The following is a 24,215-nucleotide window of genomic DNA, read 5'->3' as shown; positions in this document are numbered from 1 at the left end:
TGAGCTTTTTTTTTTCATTATCTCTGAACGTTTTCTTGTGGCCACAATATTAGTACTCATGAAATGTACTATATAATTTAACATTATTAATTATCCAAGACTATCAAACGACATGTGTATTGGTTTCCGTCTCTCTAAATTTTTAAATAGTAAAAATTGAAACTCTAAATTGTTCCATTTCCTTTTGAAACTGACCTGAATGGTAATCTTTTGAATTTAAGCTGTAGTTCCGTCGGTTATAAAATACTTGAAAAAAGGAAAGATTTACCTTTTACATGGTAAATGCGAATAACAATCGTTTCTGCAGTTAATTGACTTCAACGTATAATGGCTTGTTTTTTCTAAGTCGACTTTGTTAATTTGGAGGCGTTTTATTCTGAAAAGAGGAACTGATTACAAGCGGTGGTCGTAGGTCTTAACTCGTGAATTCATATCATTGGAAGCTTGGATGCCGTAGAGATAACCTCCTGAACCGCTCAGTGTTCTATGTGGTGTCTTATTAAGTCGCATAATATCAACGTCAACACTTAGTGCTCGGGAAACAAACACTGGCAGTTGTGTGGGTGACTAGTAACTTCCGTTAACCAACGGTTCTTGTCCTCTCAGAACAGAGGCACTAGGGACAAGTACGAGTGAATTAGTCGCTGTCTAATGTTTTATACTGCTGAAAGGTGAGGGATATTCAACACACTATCACGGAAATGTGAACAGAGGAAAGTATAACTGAAACTGGCGCATTTCGCTGTGTTAACTGTTGTTTCTTTTATCATGAAAATGTGTAGCCGATGGCTAGTTTCTCGGGTGATTATAGACTATTACCATTACAAAGCTGGTGATAACCAATTTCGTCCGAGAAATTTATCATAGTTTTGATTAGGTATGGTAATGGGACTGAGTGAAGTCCAATTCTGTCTGCAATCATGTACAATTTATACGACATCTGACTTTCTGGCCGTCGGCAATTTTGCGGCATTCATCGTCCATTGGCGCTTTCTCCTCTTTAAAATTCCCGTGAATATCAGAAAGTACAAAGCGCTTGTTCTCCTGACTGCTTGGTGTAAGTCCTTTCTTTGTGACTATTTGACTGGAAGCCTTTACTTAGAAGTGTGGATGCACTTTATTTTTATCGTTTGAAAGGAATGTCAGCATCACTTATTTTTTTTTATGGTATCTTTCCGTGAAAGTTCTAACATCCACAACGTGTTTGGATAATCCAAAACCGTAACGACTTTTGTTCGTAGCCTTGCAAACGTCTCATGAAGGTCTTCAGATACACCTTATTGTCCACCTAAACAAGTTATTCACAAAAATTCAAGTTTCAGAAAAAGCAGGTGTACTAGCATCACCATAAACTGTGCGCACAAAATTCAGTAACATGATTTTGGAGTTTGGCTAGAGAATTTAGCTGCTGTGTTTCGGCGAAAGTAACCGAGTATCTAAGTGAAAGAATTATCCTAAACGGATACTTAGGAAGGCGAGTGACCATAGACACTGTACAAAGAAGACTTAATCTAAGCGTACATTCGAGAAAAAAGCTTGTCTTTCCGAAGCTTCCTTGCTTTATTCAAGATACTTAAGGTTATATCATGAGCGATCTATATTGTTATCAGTCATTGTATTTCCCTTCCTTCGCCGAACTTAATGTTCTTCGTGGGACATTCATCGCCAACTGTATCCTCAACGGGTTTTTAACCCATACTGCCATCATGTTGAATATTGTGACTATCTACGCGATTTGGAAAACTTCAACGATACCAAAACCTGTAAAAACTTTACTGCTAAGTCTTGCTTTCTCTGATTTTGGTGTTGGTTTGTTGGCTCAACCCATTTACACTGCATTTCTGGTCAGCTGGCTACAACTGAACGATCCCAGCTGTTACGTTTACCGACTGTTCTCTATTTGCGGTTACTTGTTCTCGATGGCTTCGTTCTCAGCTGTTGTGGCTGTAAGTGTAGACCGGTTCTTAGCTGTTCACCTTCATCTCAGATACCATGAATTTGTGACTCACAAGCGTGTTGTTGCTGTGGTGACTTCCATATGGGTGTTTAGTGCATTTGTTTCTTCGATGGTATTATGGGCTCCGGTCAGTACTTTAAATAATATGATTTCATTTACTGGTGCTTTTTGTTTTATTGTAAATGCTGTGATGTACATCAGGATTTATTTAATTGTCCGACAGCACAAGAATCAGATTCAATCCTTGCAAGTAAATGAAAGATCTCAATCTGGTGAGATGACAAATTTTGCAAGCCTCATTAAATCTACCGTTGGTGTATTCTATGTGTATCTCGTGTTTCTGATTTGCTATCTGCCTTATGTTATTTCTGTGGTTGCCATCAGAATCAACGGTCCGAGTATCGCTTTCAAGAAAGTTTTTCTCTTCTCAATGATTTTCGTGAATCTTAATTCATCTCTGAACCCTGTACTTTACTGCTGGAAGATGAGAAACATTCGAAACGCTATCCTGCACATATTGCGGAACATGTCGTGGAACAGAAACAATCCTTCACACTAGATTTACAGTCTTAAGGGGTCTTTCTGCTAATAGTTGTCAATAACATTCGGACTGAGTGGCAGGTCTCACTGTCAAACAATTCTCAGCACCGTAATGGAACATCGACATTCGTGGAAGACGCAGTTTAATTGAAACTTTAAAACTGAGTGCTTAAAGACTGAGACGGAAAAAATAGAACAACTGGAGCTTTCACAAGCGATTGTTTTTATTGATTCTCCAAATCTAACGCTGTGTGCGTTTCAGTGTAAACAGAATTGGCTTTTTGTTTAATGCTATGATACAATAAGTTTAAGACGTTGTGTAAAGGCAAAATGGTCGTCAAGGAATATGACACGGACATTTTAACACTAAAACATGTAAAATTAGCATGGTTGGTTGAGTGAATATATCTGGGTTGCATTGAAATGCACCTGTTTTTCCTTTTATTAAAACCCGTTATCGTGGTATGTATCAAAATGTTCAACGGGTGGTAGGTCAGATTCAGTCCTTGGAAGTTGATAAAGTTACACAGTGTTGGGAAATGACAAGTTTTACATGAGTTATTCTTACCTCAATTTTTATAATTTAGGGATCTCTCAAGGTTTTCTAAATAAATTGGTTTTATCATATAAACTACGGTGTTAAACAAAGATTTTCAGCTCTGAAAAAAGCCGTAACAACACACGTGAGAAAATATCGCATTTTTTTTGCGTGTGTTTGATATTGCCAATCAGCTGCTTACACGTCACTCGCCTTTTGCGCCAGTAGGTCAGGTTGATGAATGAGCGGCGAAGCCTTCACCATTCTCAATCCAAGGTCGTTTGTCGGAAACTCTTCGGATTATGGCTGCTAAAACATTAAAACATCAGTATCGCTTATAGATAGTGACGTTCAAACTTTCCTAGAAGGAGAAGAAAACCAAAACACGGATAGAAAAACCGAAAGCTACGTATTCAATGGCATTTCTCTCGGCTGAGAATAAAAATCGACAACTGAAAGACTTGCCATCGGCGGATTTTGGCCGTTTACCTGAAATATTGATATTAATCAATAGAAGATTTTGTTTTGAATTTTCAACACAAAGCAGCGCAATTTTCTGGCCATAAATTCTAGCTAGCAACAATTCAAGCAGGCTAAATGTACAACACGGGTGTCGTAGAACTGTTTAACCTTTGCACTCTAACATTAGCATGCTTATTCTCCATACTGTTCTCTATAAATTTCCTCAAGTGCTGAACAGATTCGTTGAGCCATCAAGACATTTTTCAGTTGGTGATCATTTCCTTTGTTCTCAAGACCCGAATGTCAGCGATTCAGGCCTAATAATGTAGGTTATGCTAATAAAGGGTTAGAGAAGGTATAGTACATAGCCCTACTGAGCAAAGCGACTTAAAAAACGTGAGCTTCTTTTTTTCGTTATTACTGAACTTTTTCTTGTGGCCACAATATTAATACTCATGAAATGTATCTGAAGAGAATATAGATTAACGTTATTAATTATTTAAGACTATCAAACGACATGTGTATTGGTTTTCGTCTCTAAATTTTTAAATAGTAAAAATTGAAACTCTAAATTGTTCCATTTCGTTTTGGACCTGACCTGAATTGCAATCTTTTGAATTTTAGTTGTAGTTCAGTCGGTTACTTAATACTTTGAAAAAAGGAAAAATTTACCTTTTGACAATAAAAAAGGAAAGGTAAAACACGACGTTTCGACCAAACTTCGGTCATTTTCAGGTGAATAAAGAGAAGTCAGATGAATCAGGGCGTGAAATTAATTTTTTTTCTCTGATAGCCACTTGGCTCCTAAATTTTTCAAAGTGGTAACCAATTCGAAAAAAGTTGGTCGCAATTTTTAAAGACAAACAAACCTATTTTTGTCGCTGTCAGCGTTCCAGATAGACCCTCAAAAATAATGTTAGGAAAAAGATCTTCTACGTGCCACAAAGTGGACACTAGGATGGATGATATACAACCTTCAAGCTCACCTAAATCCAAGATGGCGTGTAGTCATCGATCGAGATGCACGTGCTGCGTTTTGAAAACAAACTGAACGAGGAAGTTTGCCGCGGATTTATGTTTGCAAATCTTTTTAACTCACCCGCCAATTTGGCGACTAATTTTCAGGATTTGGTCACCAAAGTGAAAAATTTAGTCGCATTGGCGCCTCTATTAGGCGCAATTTCACGCCCTGGTCAGAATATACATATACACACACACACATATATATATGCGTGTAAGAAGTTTAAATTTTTTAGAGGTGTAAACAGACAATAAGAACATAAATAGAGCAAGTATAGATATATATATGCGTGTAAGAAGTACAAAAATTTTTTGGAAATGTAAACAGACAATAAGAACATACAAAGAGAAGAAATAATTAAAAAGCCAATTGAAAACAAAAGCTAAAAACCTAATTAAAAACCTTTGCACGAATTGAGTCCTACTGCTGATTGAGAGCAGGTCTCAGTTCATGAATAAAAAACGTTTCATAAAGTAAGCAGTCAAATTTGTTCTTATGCTCCTTTAAACACCAAAATTCTTTGTAAGACCCCGCGGGGCAAAAGAATGCTTGTCAGGCAAATGCTTACCAATCGATGAAGTCGAGTTTGGCAGCCTAAGCCGCCATCTGCAGTTGGTGCAGATGGCGGCGTGTAAAACCAACATAACGTGCATCGCTCAGGTCACATTTAAATTTATTGAAGGTACTTTTGGTTCCCAACCGGTCCCTTCGCTTTTCGTTACTTGAGATCTTGTTCGATCCTCTGGCTCACAAATACAGGCTGTACGGTCGTGTGGATCTTTTGACTCAAATCTTTAAGTTCGCCACTCAGAACAGAGGCACTAGGGACACGTGCGAGAGTAAGTCAAGAATTAAGAGTGAATTAATCGCTGTTTATTGTTGTTTCTTGCTGAGAGGTGAGAGATATTCGACACGTTATCACGGAAATGTGGACAAACGAAAGTACAACTGAAACTGGCGCATCCCGCTGTGTTAACTGTCGTTTCTTTTGTCATGAAAATGTGTACCTGATGTTTAGTTTGGTTCTCAAGTTCTTTTGTAGTTTTGATTAATTGGTAACAGGAGTTCATGACGTCCAACTCTATCTGTAGTCAGCTCTCCGATCTTGTAAATCACTCAGATGTTTACACACTATTACCATTACAAAGCTGGTGATAACCAATTTCCTTCAAGAAATTTATTATAGTTTTGATAAGTTATGGTAGTAGGACTGAGTGAAGTCTAATTCTGTCTACAATCATGTACGAATTATACGACATCTGACTTCTAGGCAGTCTTATTTTGCGACATCGTCCACGTCTCTTCTTGAAAATTAAGGCGAATATCAGTAAGTACAAAGCGCTTGTTCTCCTGACCGCTTGCTGTAAGTCCTTTCTTTGTGACTATTTTGACTGGAAGCCTTTACTTAGAAGCGTGGATGCACTTTAATTCTACCGTTTGAACGAATGTCAGTACCTCTTATTTTTTGACGGTACTTTCTTCTTTCCGTGAAAGTTCTATCATCCACAACGTGTTTGGATTATCCTGAACCGTAACGACTTTTTTTTGAAGCCTTGCAAACGTCTCATGAAAGTCTTCAGATGCACCCGATTGTCCACCATAAAGAGTTATTTACAAAAATTCAAGTTTAAGAAAAAGCAGGTGTACTAGCATCACCATAAACTGTGCGCACAAAATTCAGTAACATGATTTTGGAGTTTTGTTAGAGAATTAAGCTGCTGTGTTTCGGCGAAAGTAACCGCGTTTCTAAGTGAAAGAATTATCCTTAACGGATACGAAGGAAGGCGAGTGACCATAGACACTGTACAAAGAAGACTTAATCTAAGCGTACACTCGAGAAAAAAGCTTGTCTTTCCAAAGCTTCCTTGCTCTATTCAAGATACTTAAGGTTATATCATGAGCGATCTATATTGTTATCAGACATTGTATTTCCCTTCCTTCGCCGAACTTAATGTTCTTCGTGGGACTTTCATCGCCAACTGTATCCTCAACGGGTTTTTAACCCATACTGCCATCATGTTGAATATTGTGACTATCTACGCGATTTGGAAAACTTCAACAATACCGAAACCTGTAAAAACTTTACTGCTAAGTCTTGCTTTCTCTGATTTTGGTGTTGGTTTGTTGGCTCAACCCATTTACACTGCATTTCTGGTCAGCTGGCTACAACTGAACGATCCCAGCTGTAACGTTTACCGTCTGTTCTCTATTTGCGGTTATTTGTTCTCGATGGCTTCGTTCTCGGCTGTTGTGGCTGTAAGTGTAGACAGGTTCTTAGCTGTTCACCTTCATCTCAGATACCATGAATTTGTGACTCACAAGCGTGTTGTCGCTGTGGTGATCTCCATATGGGTGTTTAGTGCATTAGTTTCTTCGATGGTATTATGGGCTTCGGTCAGTACTTTAAATAATATGATTTCATTTACTGGTGCTTTTTGTTTTATTGTAAATGCTGTGATGTACATCAGGATTTATATAATTGTCCGACAGCACAAGAATCAGATTCAATCCTTGCAAGTAAATGAAAGATCTCAATCTGGTGAGATGACAAATTTTGCGAGCCTCATTAAATCTACCGTTGGTGTATTCTATGTGTATCTCGTGTTTCTAATTTGCTATCTGCCTTATGGTATTTCTGTGGTTGCCATCAAAATCAACGGTCCGAGTATCGCTCTCAAGAAAGTTTTTCTCTTCTCAATGATTTTCGTGAATCTTAATTCATCTCTGAACCCTGTACTTTACTGCTGGAAGATGAGAAACATTCGACACGCTATCCTGCACATATTGCGGAACATGTCGTGGAACAGAAACAATCCTTCACACTAGATTTACAGTCTTAAGGGGTCTTTCTGCTAATAGTTGTCAATAACATTCGGACTGAGTGGCAGGTCTCACTGTCAAACAATTCTCAGTACCGTAATGGAACATCGACATTCGTGGAAGACGCAGTTTAATCGAAACTTTAAAACTGAGTGCTTAAAGACTATGGGAGGGAAAAATATATCAATTGGAGCTTTCACAAGCAATTGTTTTTATTGATTCTCCAAATCTAACGCTGTGTGCGTTTCAGTGTAAACAGATTTGGCTTTTTGTTTAATGCTATGATACAGTAAGTTTAAGACATTGTGTAAAGGCAAAATGGTTATTAAGGAATATGACACGGACATTTTAACACTAAAACATGTAAAATTAGCATGGTTGGTTGAGTGAATATATCTGGGTTGCATTGAAATGCACCTGTTTTTCTTTTTGTTAAAACCCGTTATCGTGGTATGTATCAAAACGTTCAACGGGTGGTAGGTCAGATTCAGTCCTTGGAAGTTGATGAAGTTACACAGTGTTGTGAAATGACAAGTTTTACATGAGTTATTCTTACCTAAATTTTTATAATTTAGGGATCTCTCAAGTTTTTGGAAGTAAATTGGTTTTACCATATTAACTACGGTGTCAAACAAGGATTTCCAGCCCTAAAAAAAGCCGTAACAACACACGTGAATGTGAATTTTCACATATCTAAATCTTCATTCACACGTGAAATTATATCGTATTTTTTCACGTGTGTTTGATATCGCCAATCAGCTTCTGACATTTTACTCGCCTTTCGCGCCAGTAGGTCAGGTTGATGAGTGAACGGCGAAGCCTTCACCATTCTCAATCCAAGGTCGTTTGTAGGAAACTCTTCGGATTATGGCTGCTAAAACACTGAAAAATCAGTATCGCTTACAGATGGTGACGTTCAAACTTTCCCGGAAGGGGAAGAAAACCCAAACACGGAAAGAAAAACCGAAAGCTACGTATTCAATGGCATTTCTCTTGGCTGAGAACAAAAATCGACAACTGGAAGACTTGCCACAGGCCGATTTTTTACTTAAAATATTTCGTCCATTGTTTGTTTTTGTAGTGTTTCAGCGCAGTTTTTCATCTTGAGCCTTACCGCCGACGCACTTTACGATTTTTAATCGGGAATTGTCGATCCTTTTATTTTCGTTCATTAATCAAGTTGACTTTTTGGTCAGTAAAGGGCTATTGAGTATATATATATATGATAAACAAAATAATACACGGTTGCTTGTTGATATGAAATAACTTTTTGGTCAGTAAAGGGCTATTGAGTATATATATATATATGATAAACAAAATAATACACGGTTGCTTGTTGATATGAAATAACTGTTCTCGTGTTCAACTCGACATCTCACTCGCGAGCTATCGAGTTCAACACTCGAAGGGAAATTCCATATCTACGCGCGCCCATTTGTTATTCTCTAGTTATCAACTCATTGATGATGTGAACTGGCCACTGTAAAGAGATATATTGTAAAGCTAACGTTTCAAGCGTTAGCCCTTGTCAGGGCCCCGTTTCGCTTTTGATTTTGGGATGAAACAATATATCGAGGAATCCCACGTAGAATTCTGAAAGAACTCATCAGATATAGGCAGAAAGGAGAAAGCTAGTAGAACACCTCAGTTTTTCCTCTTTGTTAATTCTGATACAGTTTTGGTGCTGTAAACTTACGGTTTGAATTACACCTGAATACCAAACAAAAGGTTTTATAGATTTCGTTTCGATTACTATTAAACTCCATTAACATACCATTATAAAAAAAGAAAATTAAAACTAATATTAATGGCGATCCTCGCAGTTATGAACACTAGGCCTGAAAAAAGTTCAGGCCCGCACGGGATTTGAACCCATGACCTCTGCGATACTGGTGCAGTACGGGATTTGAATCCATGACCTCTGCAATACTGAGACCCCTGCAGCGGTATCGCAGAGGTCATAGGTTCAAATCCCGTACGGGTCAGTACTGTTTATAACTGCGAGGATCGCTATATTCGTTTCTTCAACCGCAGTGCTCATGTATGATTTTCATGTATTTACAGTCATTATTCACTATTTGGAAGGTTTATTTGGATCCAGCATAACGACCAGCTCCCGGTTGGCTTGTTAGCTCAGTTGGTAGAGCTCTGCATCAAAATCACAACTGTTTTCATTACGTTTTGAGCTTCTTCTAAAATTTTCTGAATTTCATCCATAGATCAGCTATTGTATTTAACAACTTGAAGAAAGAACAAATTAGCGGTTTTGGATGCAACAACTACTTTTTTGATTAGGCTCGCATAACACCTGTAGCGCTTTTCCTTAACTTCACGGTGCATAGCCTGTATGTTAAGTCGCCCATGTTTCATTATGATAGACACTAAGTGTAACATCTTCGAATAGAATTTAATCAGAAGAACTGTGTCGAGCACACGATACTACAAAAGCATGTGTTCGCACAAGGTCACGTGATATATAAAAATGATTACGTCATTACATCCCTTTCTTCCTTAGAAATATAAACAAAGAGTACAACTCTAAACGGCTACAAAGAAAATCGTTCATAGAGTCCTTGGTACAAAATAAGCAAACACTATGTCCATGTGAATAGTTCTTGAAGTGTTCAATGTCTCTATAAGTTCAATCCGTCAGGTGGTTTGCGAATCCTCTGCGGATAACGCCTTGGTGAACCTTCCTGGAAATCAGTACTTCCTGATTTGACTGCTGTGTCTATCTCAACTGAAGCGGGAGTGGTGTTTTTCTCCTGATTAGCCTTCGTATCACTGAGCTGATCATCAGTAGGGTGGTACTGCTTGACTTCAGTTGTGTTTCGGTGCAAAACCCTCACGGGGTGGTCGCTATCAGACACAAAAACCTGATTTCCTTTCTCCTCTTTCACTTTGTACAGCTGAGGTTCAAATGTGGTGGACAGTTTGTTCTTCTTATCCTGTTTCATGAGTACAAGGTCACCTTGTTTCACCTCGCTCATCTTAGCATTTCTGGAAGCATCTGTATACTGTTTGCTCTTGAATTTCATCAGTTGATCTCTGTCTCTGGTTTCCTCATCACCGTGGGTTGGTTGTGATATTCAGGTAACTTTGTTCTTGGATGTCGGCCCATCAGAAGAAATGCTGGTGTCTGTCCAGTTGTCTGGTGAGGAGTTGTTCTGTAAACAGCCATATACCTGACCAGTTCTCTTCTCCAGTCCTTTCCTTCTGCATGTGCCAACTGTAATCTTTTGAGTATGGATCTATTCTGTCTCTCTACCTCGCCATTTGCTTGAGCCCACCGAGTTGTTACACGTTGATGCTTAATACCATTCTCCTTTAGGAACGCTTCGAATTTCTCTGAGACAAGGTTTGGCCCATTGTCACTTACAAGCACTTCAGGCAGTCCATGTCTGGCAAATATGGTTTCTAAACACTATATGGTCTTCTCTGATGTAATTGTCCTTACAACAGCCACCTCCTAATATCTGCTATAGTAGTTAATAACTACAAGTATGTGTTCACCTGAGGGTAACCGTCCCAGGTAATCAATTGCGACAGTACACCAGGGTCCTTGAGGTAGTTCTGTACTTGCCACAGGCTCTAGAGGGTCAGGTCTGCCCACTAACTGACATCGTGTAAAAAGAGAAAAGTAGAAAGACTGAATACATTTATTCGTAGTTCCGATCCCCTCAAGGTTTTACCAAGCTTTGCCTTGCGCAAGGAAGAAAGGTATCAGAAATAAACTCGTTCTAGGCCCTTATGGCGCGTAGTTAAAAAAATATATGTGTGGGGAAGAAGAAGAAGAAGAAAGACTTTATTTATTGAGGATAGCACGTGATAGTGCACAAACACTAATAAACTTGTGGTCCTCCTAATTACAATAAATATATAAATACAATAGAATCATTAATAGAATGAAATATAAATAGAAAATTAGCTAAAACAAGTAAGAATATATAAAACTACTATCAATAAAATTTACGGATTAAAATGAGCTAAGCATGATTGGTCCTTATAGTAATATTTAAATACGTTGTCTTTAAAGGCCTTAAGTGTATTAGACTTTTTTAATTCAGGCTTTAACTGATTCCATAATTTTATGGCAGAAACTAGAAAAGTTTTCCCTCCTTCTCTAGCCCTTTTAAACTTAGGTAATAAAAAATTGTATTTACAAAATCTAGTGTTGCGTGAATGTACTGAACTTAATAATCTTAAGCTATCATTAAGATAATTAGGTACACAATAATTAATCCTTTTAAATAGTATTGAACATTTAGCCATCTTAGTAGAGTCATAAAATGGTATCCACTTTAAACGATTGAATAGCATAACTGATGAACTACGTGGTTCAGCATCTAATAAAACCCTAGCAGCTCTCTTTTGTAGCCTAAGTATTCTTAAAAGAGATTCATTAGAGCAAAGTGACTGCCATGCAACATTGGCATAATCAAATAATGGCTTAATTAAACTATTATAAAATAAAAGTCTTTGGTTAAATGGTAAACAAAGTTTGATCTTATTCAAAATTCCAATTCTTTGTGAAATTTTTTTACACAGTCTGTCAACATAAGTGTTCATTGATAAATCGTGGTAATCGTGGGGAAGGGTGGAAAGACGATAATTCGACTTACCGGCACCAAAACTAGAAAAAACCTTAAATAGATTCGAACACTTGAAAACGTCGCACACATTAAACTTTGGGAAGACAAGTTTTCTTAAAACAACCGTAAGGGGAATAATTAAAGTTAAGTTTATTATTTAGTCGTTCAACTTCTGGCTTTACTAACTTAAAGGACTTATTGCCAAGAATCATTTATTATATCTGAATATCAAATGATAGGCGTGATGGTTTTCTGTCTACGATCACACCAAAGTAATTATAAGAGGCTGAAGGAAAATTTATTACAGAAGCAATTGAGAAAAATAGATTAAAAGGAGGTCAAGATGAAAGGATTTAAAACGACTAGACGTTGTGTCCGCCATCGAGCTTTTGTAGTACGTGCTCTCTCCTCCGGTGAAAAAAGCTTTATCATAGCAACACGCACTTTGAAAACAAGAAACAGTGGTTGTCACGTCAATAATCTTTTACCTGAAATGCTTATGCAAGCCCCCGCGCCGTTTAGAGCCTTAAGTTTCTGATAACCCCCCCCCCCCCCACCCCACCGCCCCTCCTTTACTCAGTCTTTCTCACTCTCCATCAATAAAATACCTCAATGAGGCTAGATGGTGTTGCGATGAGGCTAGATGGTGTTTTATACATCCAAGGTTTTCAGTTATGCGTACTAACTACCACTTGAAAAAACGTTATTCTTAAAAATGAGTCACAATTGCGTGAATTGCATTGGTGCTTAGTTTTGTTAAGTCCCCGTCTCTAATGATCTCTTCTCCGTCCTGAAAACTCTGTAAATCGATTAACCTCCCGAAGGCTTATCGGAGCATTTACGATAGTTAGAACACAGCTCTCCGCAGATAGTTACATAGTTTAGGCCTGAGCCAAAACAGGAATTTTTCAGGAGCATTTTGGTCATTAGTCAGTTTATTCCACAGATTAAATGACATTTGACTTTGCCTTTGACTTTGCCTTTTGCCTTTTATTCCACAGATTTATTCCACAGTTTTTTCCACAGATTAAACGACATTTGACTTTGCCTTTGACTTTGCCTTTTGCCTTTTATTCCACAGATTTATTCCACAGTTTATTCCACAGATTAAATGACATTTGCCTTTGCCTTTGCCTTTTGCCATTTGACTTTGATTCTGCAGCATTTTTCCTTGACAATTTCTCCACACGAACATTTATTTTACCATCAGTAATTCGAGAGCACTTTTTCTTCCGACTGCCTGATGTAAATTACCTCTTTGTGGCTGATAAAAACTGGCAACCGATGTTATGAAATTCTGGAGGTGCTTGTTCCTGGTTTCTACGATTAGAAACAGATAACAGCGTTGCTATCTCACTCTCAGCTCCGAGCAATTGCCATCGCGCATGATCAGTTTCGATTAAAGGCTTTGGTTTGCACTCTTGCAGACGTTTTACTAGTTTAGAGGCAAATACGTTTGCTATTTAACCTATCATGTACGGGTTTGATGCAACGAAAGATCAAAGATGAAAGCGTCTCTTTCCAAACAGACTGAATACATCATTCTTAATTCCGATCCGTTTAGGCTTTTACCGTGCACTTCCCCACGCAAGGGAGAAAGGCATCTGAAAGAAAAGCGATCTAGTAAATGGAATTTTAATTGATAAGTCGCACACTTCAAATGAGTAATTATTGGCCGGATGTAAAATACATTTTATTGGAGTGGGATTGGCCTGGAGGATTTGAATAATACCTGATTACTTTCTTGATCAGTTGTGCCATTGTATAGCGCTGGATACAATTATCTTTTGAACAATGATTCATGAAACAATAATTTCATCAAATTAAGCTCGAAAAACTTTAATGGAGTTCCCAAACCTTTCTTTTTTTCCGTGATATGTCGTTTTTTTACGCTCATCCTTGACCATGTTTTGCGAAAAAACTTCTAGGGAGAGAATGTAAATTTGACCTATCGTTTTGAATCCGACATTTTCCTTTCCTTATTTTATTTTTTTTTTCGTGCAGTGATCCGCCCGGTAAAATCAATTTTGGTCATTTGAAAATATAGTTTTCACATTGACAATAAAAGCAGATGTTTCAGGATCCTCATAAATTATGCGAATGAATATCAGTCCGGAATTAATTTTAAGTTTTGGCGTAGAACTTCACAGCTTTGTGTTAAGTGAAAGAATTATTCAAGCAAGAAAGGAGAGTAATCCACAGAACTGAAAAAAGAAGAAATTTTGTTTTACCAAGGCTCTCTTCTCTTAATCAAGATACGCGAGTTAATATCATGAACGTGTATTGCGACGAGCCTTTTCAATTTTTCCCCACCAACGCCGACTACAAGGAGCTTCGAGGGACTTTTATCACTAACTGTATCTGCAACGGTTTTTTAACTTATACCGCCATAATGTTAAATATTGTGACAATCTGCGCAATACGGAAGACTTCAACGTTACCAAAAAATTTAAAAACTTTACTGGTGAGCCTTGCTATTTCTGACGTTGGTGTTGGTTTGGTTGGTCAACCAACTTACCTATCACTTCATGTTAGCTGGTTAAAACTGAACGATCCAAGTTGTAACGCTAACCGATTGCTAACCATCTCTGGCAACTTATTTTCACTTGCCTCGTTCCTGGGTGTCGTGGCTGTAAGTGTAGAAAGGTTCTTAGCTCTTCGTCTTCATCTCAGATATCAGGAACTTGTGAGTCAAAAACGTGTCGGTACTTTGGTAATATCAATATGGGCATTTAGTTTATTTGTTTCTTTGATGGTATTTTGGAGTTCGGTCCATATTATATCAATAATTATTTCAGTTACGGCATCTTTCAGTTTCATTGTGAGTGTTGTGTTATACCTCAGGATTTATTTAACTGTCAGGCGGCACAAGCATCAGATCCAGTCTTTGCAAGTACAAGACATAAGTCAGTCTGGCGAAATAACAAATTTTTCACGTCTCGTTAAATCTACAGTTGATATATTCTACGTTTATCTCGTTTTTCTATTTTGCTATTCGCCTTGTTTTATTTCCGTGGTTCTCATTAAAATATTTGGATCGAGTGTCGCCTTGAAGAGATTTTTTCTTTTCTCAATCACTCTTGTATATCTCAATTCATCCCTTAACCCTTTAATCTATTGCTGGAAGATGAGACACATTCGGCGCGCTATCGTGGACATGCTGCGGAATACGAATTGGAACACAAACCGTTCTTCGCAGTAATTTTACTGTTTGTTTGGTAATATTCCTCTGGATGACTATATATTGTCATTGACAAACGATTCGTAGTCTCAAAGAGCACAGACACAAGGGAAAGGTGCGAGTTTAATGGAGACTTTTTTACTGAATACCTAAAGATTGTTGAAGGAAAATAAGCCTGTGAAGGTATTAGCAGCTACTATGTTTATTTATTTATTCTCTAATCGGTCAGGCTGTATGTATATTTCTGTCATACCTACAATACAAATAAATATTTTATGTTATGATACATTAAATAAAGAACTTGTGAACTTGCTTCTTGATTAAATATTAGTTAAGGAACACAATAGTGGCAACTGAAAAGTGAAATATGTGATACTAGCTGAATTTTTAATGAACAAGTATCTCAATACCAAAAGATAAGTTTGAAATGCTTCTCTCGCTCTTCTGATTAGATTCTCACAGTTTTGATAAATCTAAAGATTCAGTCCTTGAGAGTACAGGAAGTTGCACAATCTGGTGAAAAGACAAATTTTACCTGTTCCGCTAAATTGGCAGTTGGTATAGTCTATATAGTATTGTATTTTTACTATTTATTTGCTTTGAATTTTTGCTGCCATCTGAATCAAAAGCGAGCACTATTTCGAGAGAGGTTTCATAATTTCTCAAGAGCTCCCGCATTTCTCAATTCACCTCTAAACCTCGTTGTTTACTGTTTTCACTGCTTGAGGGTGCGATAAAGTAATATTATTAATTGAAAAAGACTATAAAACGACATGTTTCACAGTTTTATTTTCTCGACGTGCGGAAACGTTTTAAAATATATACCCACAATGGAAACCAAGATTGTCTCCATTTCGTCATGAACTTCAGCTGAATTTAAGCCATGGATTAGTTGGTCATTATTTAATCCCTTAAAATTACCTTTTAGGGGTAGAGAAAAAAAAGCATTTATTCGAGTGAGGCTCGCAAGGAGAACTCAAATAACTTCCGTTGCTAATTGTTGTTAACTTCAAAGTAAGATCACTAGTTTTTCAAAGTTGGCATTTACTTGGAGGCGTTTAATTCTGAAAAGGAAACGTAACATATTAATCATTCGCTCTGGTGAAGGGCTAATGCTCGAAACGTCAGCTTCAGAAATTATTTACCCTGGCCAATTTACATTATCAACTCAGTTAGTAAAACGAAATTATTTTGTTATACTCCCCTGCTGATGCAGCATCACAATTTTTATAGAAACTTACCCAATTTAACACATTAGTCACTTTTCTTAAATCGTGAATTATTGAATTATTATGATTGGATACAGTACCTAGCAAGGTAGCTTTCATAACCGCTACGTTGGTAAACCACTTTTGAGATATATTTGACTATCACAGAAGTGCGTCAATGACATGTCAGTGGTAGCTAATTAAGTTGCTTCATTTCAACGCCAGCACTTAGTGCGCAGGAGACAAACAGCTTCCGCTTGAATGACGGGTTACTCTTTCACCCGTCAATGGCGATTGTATTTCAGATACTTGACCAACAGACAAGTAATGAGTTTGAATCATGAACATGATCTACTAGCTCGTTCGGCCTCGACATAACTCTAAATTCGTATAACTGGCCGGGCAAGAAAGAGATGCCTGTTGTTATTTGGGAGAACAACGTCGGATTTAAAAGGGTTAATGTTTGTAAGACTTTTCTATCACCATATTTTTGGTTTAGAGAGTTGCTTCGTACATCGTTGATTCACTGGTATATGGTATATAGGGCTTCGAATTAAATAATGAGATAGGCGTGAACGGAGGAAAAAGGTGGTAATGGTAGAAACGACTAACCTTTTTCAACGGTATCAAAGCTATAACGGATTCAAAACGATCGAAAAACTCGCATGTGTCGCTAACTCTTGGAGAAAAGCTTTGTGAAAACAACTTCTCTATATGTAAACAAGGACATCAACTGGTCTAACTCGGTATAGTCAAAAAGTCTGGGGTTGGTTTTGGATTGGGTTAATGTAACTTGCTTAGTCAAATTTCAGAAGGATGAAAAGATCCGGATTTAAAACTGTTAGAAGTAAAAATTTGGTGTCAAAACTAAACATTAAAAGCTTATTTTGACACATGAAATGACATCTGATCTACGAACTTTAAGGCAAGCTAATTTTTCAATATCTTTTATCAAAAAATTTTTATTTGAATACTTAATTAGTCATCCCTAAGAAGAAAGTTCTCGTTCCCGGCACTGGGTGCCTGATTTAAGTTCTACATCTTTTAGGTTATAACTGGTAACTTGTATCATGAAAATTGGACGCACACAATTTTCATTTTTTACAACTGTTAAATGCTAACCAGCTGTTATCTTGTCATTTATTCTTCTGATAATATCGAGTACCTGTCCATAAAATTTCCATCATTCACGATCAATTTCGATTATCTCGACCTGGAAAGGTTCGATTTGATTGCAGCCATTTTAGTTGTATACTTTTGTGTGTCCGATGCACTAAAAGTAAAACAGAATTTACATGTCACAGTAGGTATTAGTTAACACTAAAAGGCAGCCGACTGTCGGAGTATATGAAACTGTCATTTACAATTACAACGCTGCTAGAAAAAGAGAATATTTCAGTATCATCACATGCAAATGAACCCCGGAAACTTTTCGGTTTCGGTGGAGAACTTCAAATGTTTTTTTGATGATCATCACACTCAAGTTTTCTATTTTAATTGCAAATTTGAACGAAAGAAAGATCCACGTCAGAAAGGAGATTGGCCACAGACATTGACTCAAGAAGAGATCACCTTAAACAAAGAATCGAAGATCTTTTTGGTAAAATCGTTTCAAGGTACAGTACGCAGGACAACATAATGAACGGATTATTTTGTAAAGATTCACAGTTTTTTCCCACCAGCGCCGAGTTAAAAGATCTTAGTTCGACTTTCATCACAAACTCTATCTTCAACGGTTTTTTAACTTATACCGCCATTATGTTGAATGTTGTCACAATCTGCGCAATACAGAAAACTTCGACCCTACCAAAGACTTTAAAAACGCTACTGACAAGTCTTGCCTTTTCTGATGTTGGTGTTGGTTTGGTTGTTCAACCGACTTACTCTTCATTTCTTGTCAGCTGGTCAAAATTGAACGATCCAAGCTGTAACGCTTACCGATGGCTAACGATCTGTGGGTACTTATTTTCGCTCGCTTCGTTCTTGGGTGTAGTGGCTGTAAGTGTAGACAGGTTCTTAGCTGTTCACCTCCATCTCAGGTACCAGGAACTTGTGACTCACCAGCGTATTGTTGCAGTGATGATCTCAATATGGGTGTTTAGTGCATTTGTTTCTTTGATGGTATTTTGGGCTTCTGTCAGTATTCATAATATTGTTATCTCAATCTCTGGCGGTTTTGGTTTCATTATCACTATTGTGGTGTATATCAGGATTTATTTAACTGTTAGACGGCACAAGAATCAGATCCACTCCTTTCAAGTACAACAAGTAAATCGGTCTGAAGAAACAACAAGTTATGCTGGCCTCATTAAATCTACAGTTGGTGTATTTTACATATATCTAGTGTTTTTAGCCTGCTATTTACCGTACGTTATTTGTGTCGTTAGTGTTAGAATAAACAGCGAAAATATCGCTCTAAAAAATTTCACTCTGTTTTCCTTGACTCTCATATTTCTGAATTCATCTCTGAACCCTGTGATTTACTGTTGGAAGATGAGACACATTCGACACGCCGTAATAGGAATACTATTGAGTAGAAATCGTGCTTCACACTAACTCTTTGGTGAATTCATCATCATTGCTGATAAGTAAAGCATTGTGTTTAACTTTACGTGACAAGGCTCGTTAATACACTTCTCTCCCGCTCAAAGGGCTTTGGATGGCGACAGAGCTAAACCAGACTGTCATGGTACCACGCTGGTATCAGCGTCGCCAATAGAAAACATCGCAAATTGGAACGCCGCTGGCGAGCGTCGAGATTGTGCGTCGACATGTTTGTCGATCAATGCCAGGTTGTAAACCAAATACTCAGGGACGCGAAGTCTTCCTATTATTTATCTATTACCTCAGAGCATGCATCAGATCCAAAAATACTTTTCAACACGGTTGACAAGCTGTTACATTGCAAAGAAGGGAGACGCTATCCGACCGCGCCCTCAAAGATGGAGCTTGCGTACAATTTTGCCGCCTTTTTATTGCAACTATAATAACGAAATTATCGACATGCAGCACTCACTCCAGCGAAGCAAATAGAGAGCCGGACCATGTCGGTTTTGCAGAGTTCAGAGTTATGACAGAAAAAGAAATCGCAACTTTTGTGGACACATTCGGTAAAAAATTGTTGTGATCTTGATCCTATACCGGCGTCCATTCTAAATAAATGCAAATCAGTTCTCCTATCTTTCCCAATTAACATGGTAAATATGTCGCTCCAATCATCTTGCACTGAAGCAAGTAACGATCAAACCGAAGCTCAAGAAGGACAACTTGGACTTCGAAGATTATTCTAATTTCAGACCCAAAGATAATCGAAAAGGTAGTATCTTGTCAATTGAATGATTACTTACGTGATAATGACTCAGAGGAATCTCCCCAGTCGGCGTACAAACGCTCTCACAGCACGGAGACCGCACTTTTGAAAGTGCAAAATGACATTCTCTGTTAAATGGATTATCAGAAATGCGTTGCCCTATTGCTGTTGGACATGTCTACGGCGTTTGACACTGTCGATCATGAGTTGCTACCGGAGAGACAGTCAAGACGCTGCGGTGTGGAAGGAAATGTGCTGAAATGGTTCCGATCCTACCTCCAGCAGCAAGATAAGAGAGTGTTTATCTCTAGCAGACACCGAAAAGTTAGTTCACGCTTTAGATAATGCAAATTCGTTAATGTATGGAATACCCACAATTTCTGATAGATCGCCTACAAAATGTTAAGAATACTGCGGCCCGCGTTGTTACTCTTACTAAGAAGCATGATCACATCGAGACTGTCCTAAAGCAGCCACATTGGCATCTAGTTAACCAGCGAATTAATTACAAGATATTACTACAAACTTAAAAAGTGCTCAACGGCCAGGCTCCGAACTGCATTACTGAACTGCTCGAGCCCCGTGTACCAACCAGGAATTTGAGATCCTCTTCCAAGAACTTACTTAAAATACCATCTGTCAAGCTTGTAAGTTATGACGATAAGTGCTTCATTTTCGCGGCACCCAGCGTATGGAACTCTCTTCCCAACAATATCGAACTGAGCAGCTCATCAAATTTTAAGACCCTTCTAAGGACAAACCTTTTTAATCAATTTTGCAATTAGTTCAGCATTCGTTTTTTAAAGTTAAACTCTCCTACTGCTGTTATTGTGTTTTTATTTCTCTTCTCTCTGTGGAGACATTTGTGCCAAAAATATCAATCTCTAGTGATAAAACTCAATCGTTAATGCTAAAACATCAATCTCTAGTGATAAACCCAATCGTTGGTGCTAAAATATCAATCGCCAGCGATAAAACTCAATTGTTAGTGCGAAGATATAAATCGCTAGTGATAAAACTCAGTCGTTAGTGCTAAAAAATCAATCGCTCGTGATAAATTTCAATCGTAAGTGTTAAACTATCAATCGCTTCCGATAAAACTCAATCGTTAGTGCTAGTATCGATTTGTTATCGATTCTAACTTGAACCAGTCTCCCGCCTATTAAGCAGAGATGAACCAATCAAATCTTGCTTACTTTCTTGAAGTCTGATTAGGGACATTAAAATGAGAATAAAGGTGAAGACAGACCGGCACGGACTCCCCTTGTGGCTTTTGTGGTCACATCGCATTATCGCCTTCAAATTATATTTTTGCTCTCACAAGTGTGTCATGGATTTCCCTTTTTGTCTTTACCTTTATTCTCGAAAAAAAGTGATCCACTGTTTTTTGTCTGAACTGCCTAAAAGCCTTTGGTTTGTTATTAACGGGCTCTTCTTCATCAAGTAAATTTCATTTCTGTAATGAGCCCATGTCTTAAGTAAGCCCTCGGCCCCCTCGTGAGGCCCTTCAAATTGATAAGCCTCGGAAGGGCTTACATGTATTAAAGGTTGTAATCTAACAAAGCACAACTCCCTGCTGATAGTTATGCCGTAAACCAAAACAGGAAGTTTTTGAATGTTTTTTTTAAAATAATTTTTATCATTACATGTGGAGGCGAGAAATGCTTAGGTTGGTTAAACTTTTTATTCGAATTCCAAATGATTGAGAAGTAATATCAAATTATTTGAAGAAAACAAACCGCATATTAAAATTTTTTAAACCTCTTTTTAACAGAAATGAAATTTGACTTTCAAGCATGATGAATTTAGCGATTTTTCGTTTTTAAAATTCAGTTTCACTTCAACAGATGCAAAGCTCATGTTCACCTGAATGCTTGACGGAAGTTATTTTCTATGTGACTGATTGCGAATGGCACCCCTTACCTCGAAATGTTGATGCCTATAATTCTGGTTTCCGCAGCATTAAACGACTTAAAGCACTTGAACGCGAGATAACTTCCCGTCAATTTTTTATCAGTGATCAGTTTACGAACACGCATCACGTCGATAAGGTACTGAGGCGGACTAACTCAAATGATGAACTCTTCCTTTCACCTTGTACGCCCTAATAACTGTACACATATTCACCATCATGTTCTTTATACGTTTCCTGTGGTATTGAAAAGAAGAATTTATTTTAAAAAATCAGGAACTTCTTGAATAGGTGGTCATTTCCCGTATTCCGGCTATGCTCGAGTCAGTAGCGATAGGATATGGATAAATTGGATGCTAGTCGCTGTTAGGTGTTGAAGGGAAAATAAAGGTGAAGAAAAAGTAAATTTATTAAAAGAGGAAAATGTAGATAAATAACAGAACAATAAATACCAACAAAAATAAGAAGGGGAAATAAATGCAAAGATACGAGAAAAAAAAAATAACCACATGCTGCGAGAAATATTGCAAACACGAAGCATTCGAACGGAAAGAGTTATGGCACAGAACCATTTATAAAACAGACACTGCTATGGCAGGTAAGAAACATGGAAAATATAGGGTAGCGTAATTTGCAAAAAGCGCGAAAGTATTTGAACGAGTGAAAAAAAAACGCAAAGAATGCGTGTATATAAAGTGGTGCTAGGTTCATTAGAAGTGTGAAAGAAAATAAATAACTTTAAATACGACAGTTTCTATTGTTCCGAACTAGAATAACCATTGTTTCTAGTTAATTGTCAGAAAGTGCAGATGTTTTAGCTTTATAACAAACTACGGGAATCAAACTCAAACAATTTCGAGTTACGGTCGAGAACCTTACAACTCTGCTTTGCCGGACACTCGTCGCCTTGTTCGAGAGTGATTCACAGGCATGAGTTGAGAAGGAATTTTGTTAGACTGAAGTTGCCCTCTATCAATCAAGATATACGAGTTACCATCATGATCGAATTGTATTGCGACGGGCCCTTTCGGTTTCTTCCCTCCAACGCCGACTATGAGGATCTTCGTGAAACTTTCATCGCCAACTGTATTTTAAACGGTTTTTTAACTTGTACCGCCATCATGTTGAATATTGTCACAATTTGTGCGATAAGGAAAACTTTGACTTTACCAAAAACTTTGAAAACGTTACTGACAAGTCTTGCCATTTCTGACTTAAGTATTGGTTTGCTGGGTCACCCAACTTACATCTCATTTCTTGGAAGTTGGTTTGAACGGAGCGATCCGAGCTGTAACGCTTACCGATGGCTGTCGATGAGTGGGTATTTATTTTCGCTGGCTTCGTTCCTGGGCGTTTTGGCTGTGAGTCTAGACAGATTCTTAGCTCTTCATCTTCATCTCAGATACCAGGAACTTGTGACTCACAAGCGTGTTGTTACAGTGGTAATATTAATTTGGGTATTAAGTGCGTTCGTTTCCTTGATGATATTGTGGGCCTCTCTCAACACCATTAGTCTAATTATTTTAGTTACTGGAATTTGTGGTTTCATTGCCACTATTGTGGTGTATATCAGGATTTATTTGATTGTCAGACGGCACAAGAATCAGATTCAGTCCTTGCAAGGGTTTGAAATATCTCAGTCTTTCGAAAGAACAAAGTTTACCTGTGTCTTGAAATCTACAGTTGGTGTATTCTATGTGTATCTCGTGTTTTTAGCTTCTTATTTACCTTATACTGTTTGCTTGATTTTAATGGGAATTAACGGCTCGAATATTGCCCTAAAAAAAGCTGCTCTCTTTTCAATGACTCTCATATTTCTGAATTCATCTCTGAACCCTGTAATTTACTGCTGGAAGATGAGACACATTCGACACGCCATAGTAGATATGCTGAGGAACATGTCGTGGGCCAGAATCCGTGCCTCACATTAACGCTATAGTCAATCTGCAGTTTTTTAGCTTCATCGTTTTGGCTGATTGAAGCTTATAGAGTTTGAATTACAAGAGGAGTGTGTATCTGTGACTATAGGCTTTTACGGGCAGCCGCGAAGGCGACAGAGTTAAACTGGGATAAATCGCAACTTTGAGACTTAAAGATACGAAATTGTCAGTGAGAAATATTTTTTTGGCTCAATTTGTTGATATTAGGATTATAAGCACTATGTCGCTGGTTATGGACTTATGTTTAATGAAAGCAAAAGGAACAGATGAACTCTTAAAATTGTAAAATGCAGTTTATTACGGTTGTGTAATATATTTGTTGCGAAAAAAGGAAAACATGCTTCAAAAGCAGTTGTCGCTCCTTTAATTAAAAAGTTATATAAAGGGAACAAATTGCGCTTTGGAAAGAGGGAACCTCGGTTCGTGCGTCGACTACTTTTGGTCGATGTTACCACAAATTTTCTTATAGGACAGCTCAAATGCTGATCGGAAACGCGGCTGAGATCTTTCGAGTAATCTTTTCGAGGGCCAATGTGCAGCCAAGCGGGTCGTCCTTGGTTTAAGTAGCAAATTACCAAAGACAAAGGCTTCTCTCTCTCATCCTTTTCTAAAAGTAGAAACCTTTCAGGTGTGCTAAATGTGACTTGAGAGCTCAATTCCAAATTGTGAACAATCGAGTAAATAGCAGCCACTTGTCTTTAGGGCGGCAACCTGTACCACAATACTCCCATTTG

The 24,215-nt window shown here is 37.8% G+C and overlaps 5 protein-coding genes across 5 annotated transcripts; all 5 read left to right on the top strand.

Moving 5' to 3' along the window:
* The first annotated feature begins 1,586 nt into the window (after window positions 1-1,586).
* LOC131782942 (adenosine receptor A2b-like) lies at window positions 1,587-2,516 on the top strand. The gene has a single exon (XM_059099674.2). It carries the CDS (start codon window positions 1,587-1,589, stop codon window positions 2,514-2,516), a length of 930 nt encoding a protein of 309 aa, XP_058955657.2.
* A 3,898-nt stretch (window positions 2,517-6,414) lies between these two features.
* On the top strand, window positions 6,415-7,344 carry LOC131782954 (adenosine receptor A2b-like). The gene has a single exon (XM_059099682.2). The coding sequence runs from the start codon at window positions 6,415-6,417 to the stop codon at window positions 7,342-7,344; it is 930 nt and encodes a 309-aa protein (XP_058955665.2).
* Window positions 7,345-14,082: 6,738 nt separating this feature from the next.
* On the top strand, window positions 14,083-15,132 carry LOC131782963 (melanocortin receptor 5-like). Its single transcript, XM_059099695.2, has one exon. The coding sequence runs from the start codon at window positions 14,203-14,205 to the stop codon at window positions 15,130-15,132; it is 930 nt and encodes a 309-aa protein (XP_058955678.1). The 5' UTR covers window positions 14,083-14,202.
* Window positions 15,133-17,957: 2,825 nt separating this feature from the next.
* LOC131782968 (adenosine receptor A3-like) lies at window positions 17,958-18,875 on the top strand. Its single transcript, XM_059099704.2, has one exon. The coding sequence runs from the start codon at window positions 17,958-17,960 to the stop codon at window positions 18,873-18,875; it is 918 nt and encodes a 305-aa protein (XP_058955687.2).
* Window positions 18,876-22,539: 3,664 nt separating this feature from the next.
* On the top strand, window positions 22,540-23,472 carry LOC131782978 (histamine H2 receptor-like). The gene has a single exon (XM_059099716.2). It carries the CDS (start codon window positions 22,540-22,542, stop codon window positions 23,470-23,472), a length of 933 nt encoding a protein of 310 aa, XP_058955699.2.
* Window positions 23,473-24,215: the final 743 nt, after the last annotated feature.

This window comes from Pocillopora verrucosa, chromosome 8 (genome assembly GCF_036669915.1).
Source record: "Pocillopora verrucosa isolate sample1 chromosome 8, ASM3666991v2, whole genome shotgun sequence".
Taxonomy (NCBI): domain Eukaryota; kingdom Metazoa; phylum Cnidaria; class Anthozoa; order Scleractinia; family Pocilloporidae; genus Pocillopora; species Pocillopora verrucosa.
Note: the sequence above shows the minus strand (reverse complement) of the source record. Positions and strands in the feature narration are given on the sequence as shown.

Bases quoted from the DNA above. Each gene is read 5' to 3' on its own strand.
- LOC131782978 (XM_059099716.2), top strand. From the start codon at position 22,540: ATGATCGAATTGTATTGCGACGGGCCCTTTCGGTTTCTTCCCTCCAAC.
- LOC131782963 (XM_059099695.2), top strand. From the start codon at position 14,203: ATGAACGTGTATTGCGACGAGCCTTTTCAATTTTTCCCCACCAACGCC.
- LOC131782954 (XM_059099682.2), top strand. From the start codon at position 6,415: ATGAGCGATCTATATTGTTATCAGACATTGTATTTCCCTTCCTTCGCC.
- LOC131782968 (XM_059099704.2), top strand. From the start codon at position 17,958: ATGAACGGATTATTTTGTAAAGATTCACAGTTTTTTCCCACCAGCGCC.
- LOC131782942 (XM_059099674.2), top strand. From the start codon at position 1,587: ATGAGCGATCTATATTGTTATCAGTCATTGTATTTCCCTTCCTTCGCC.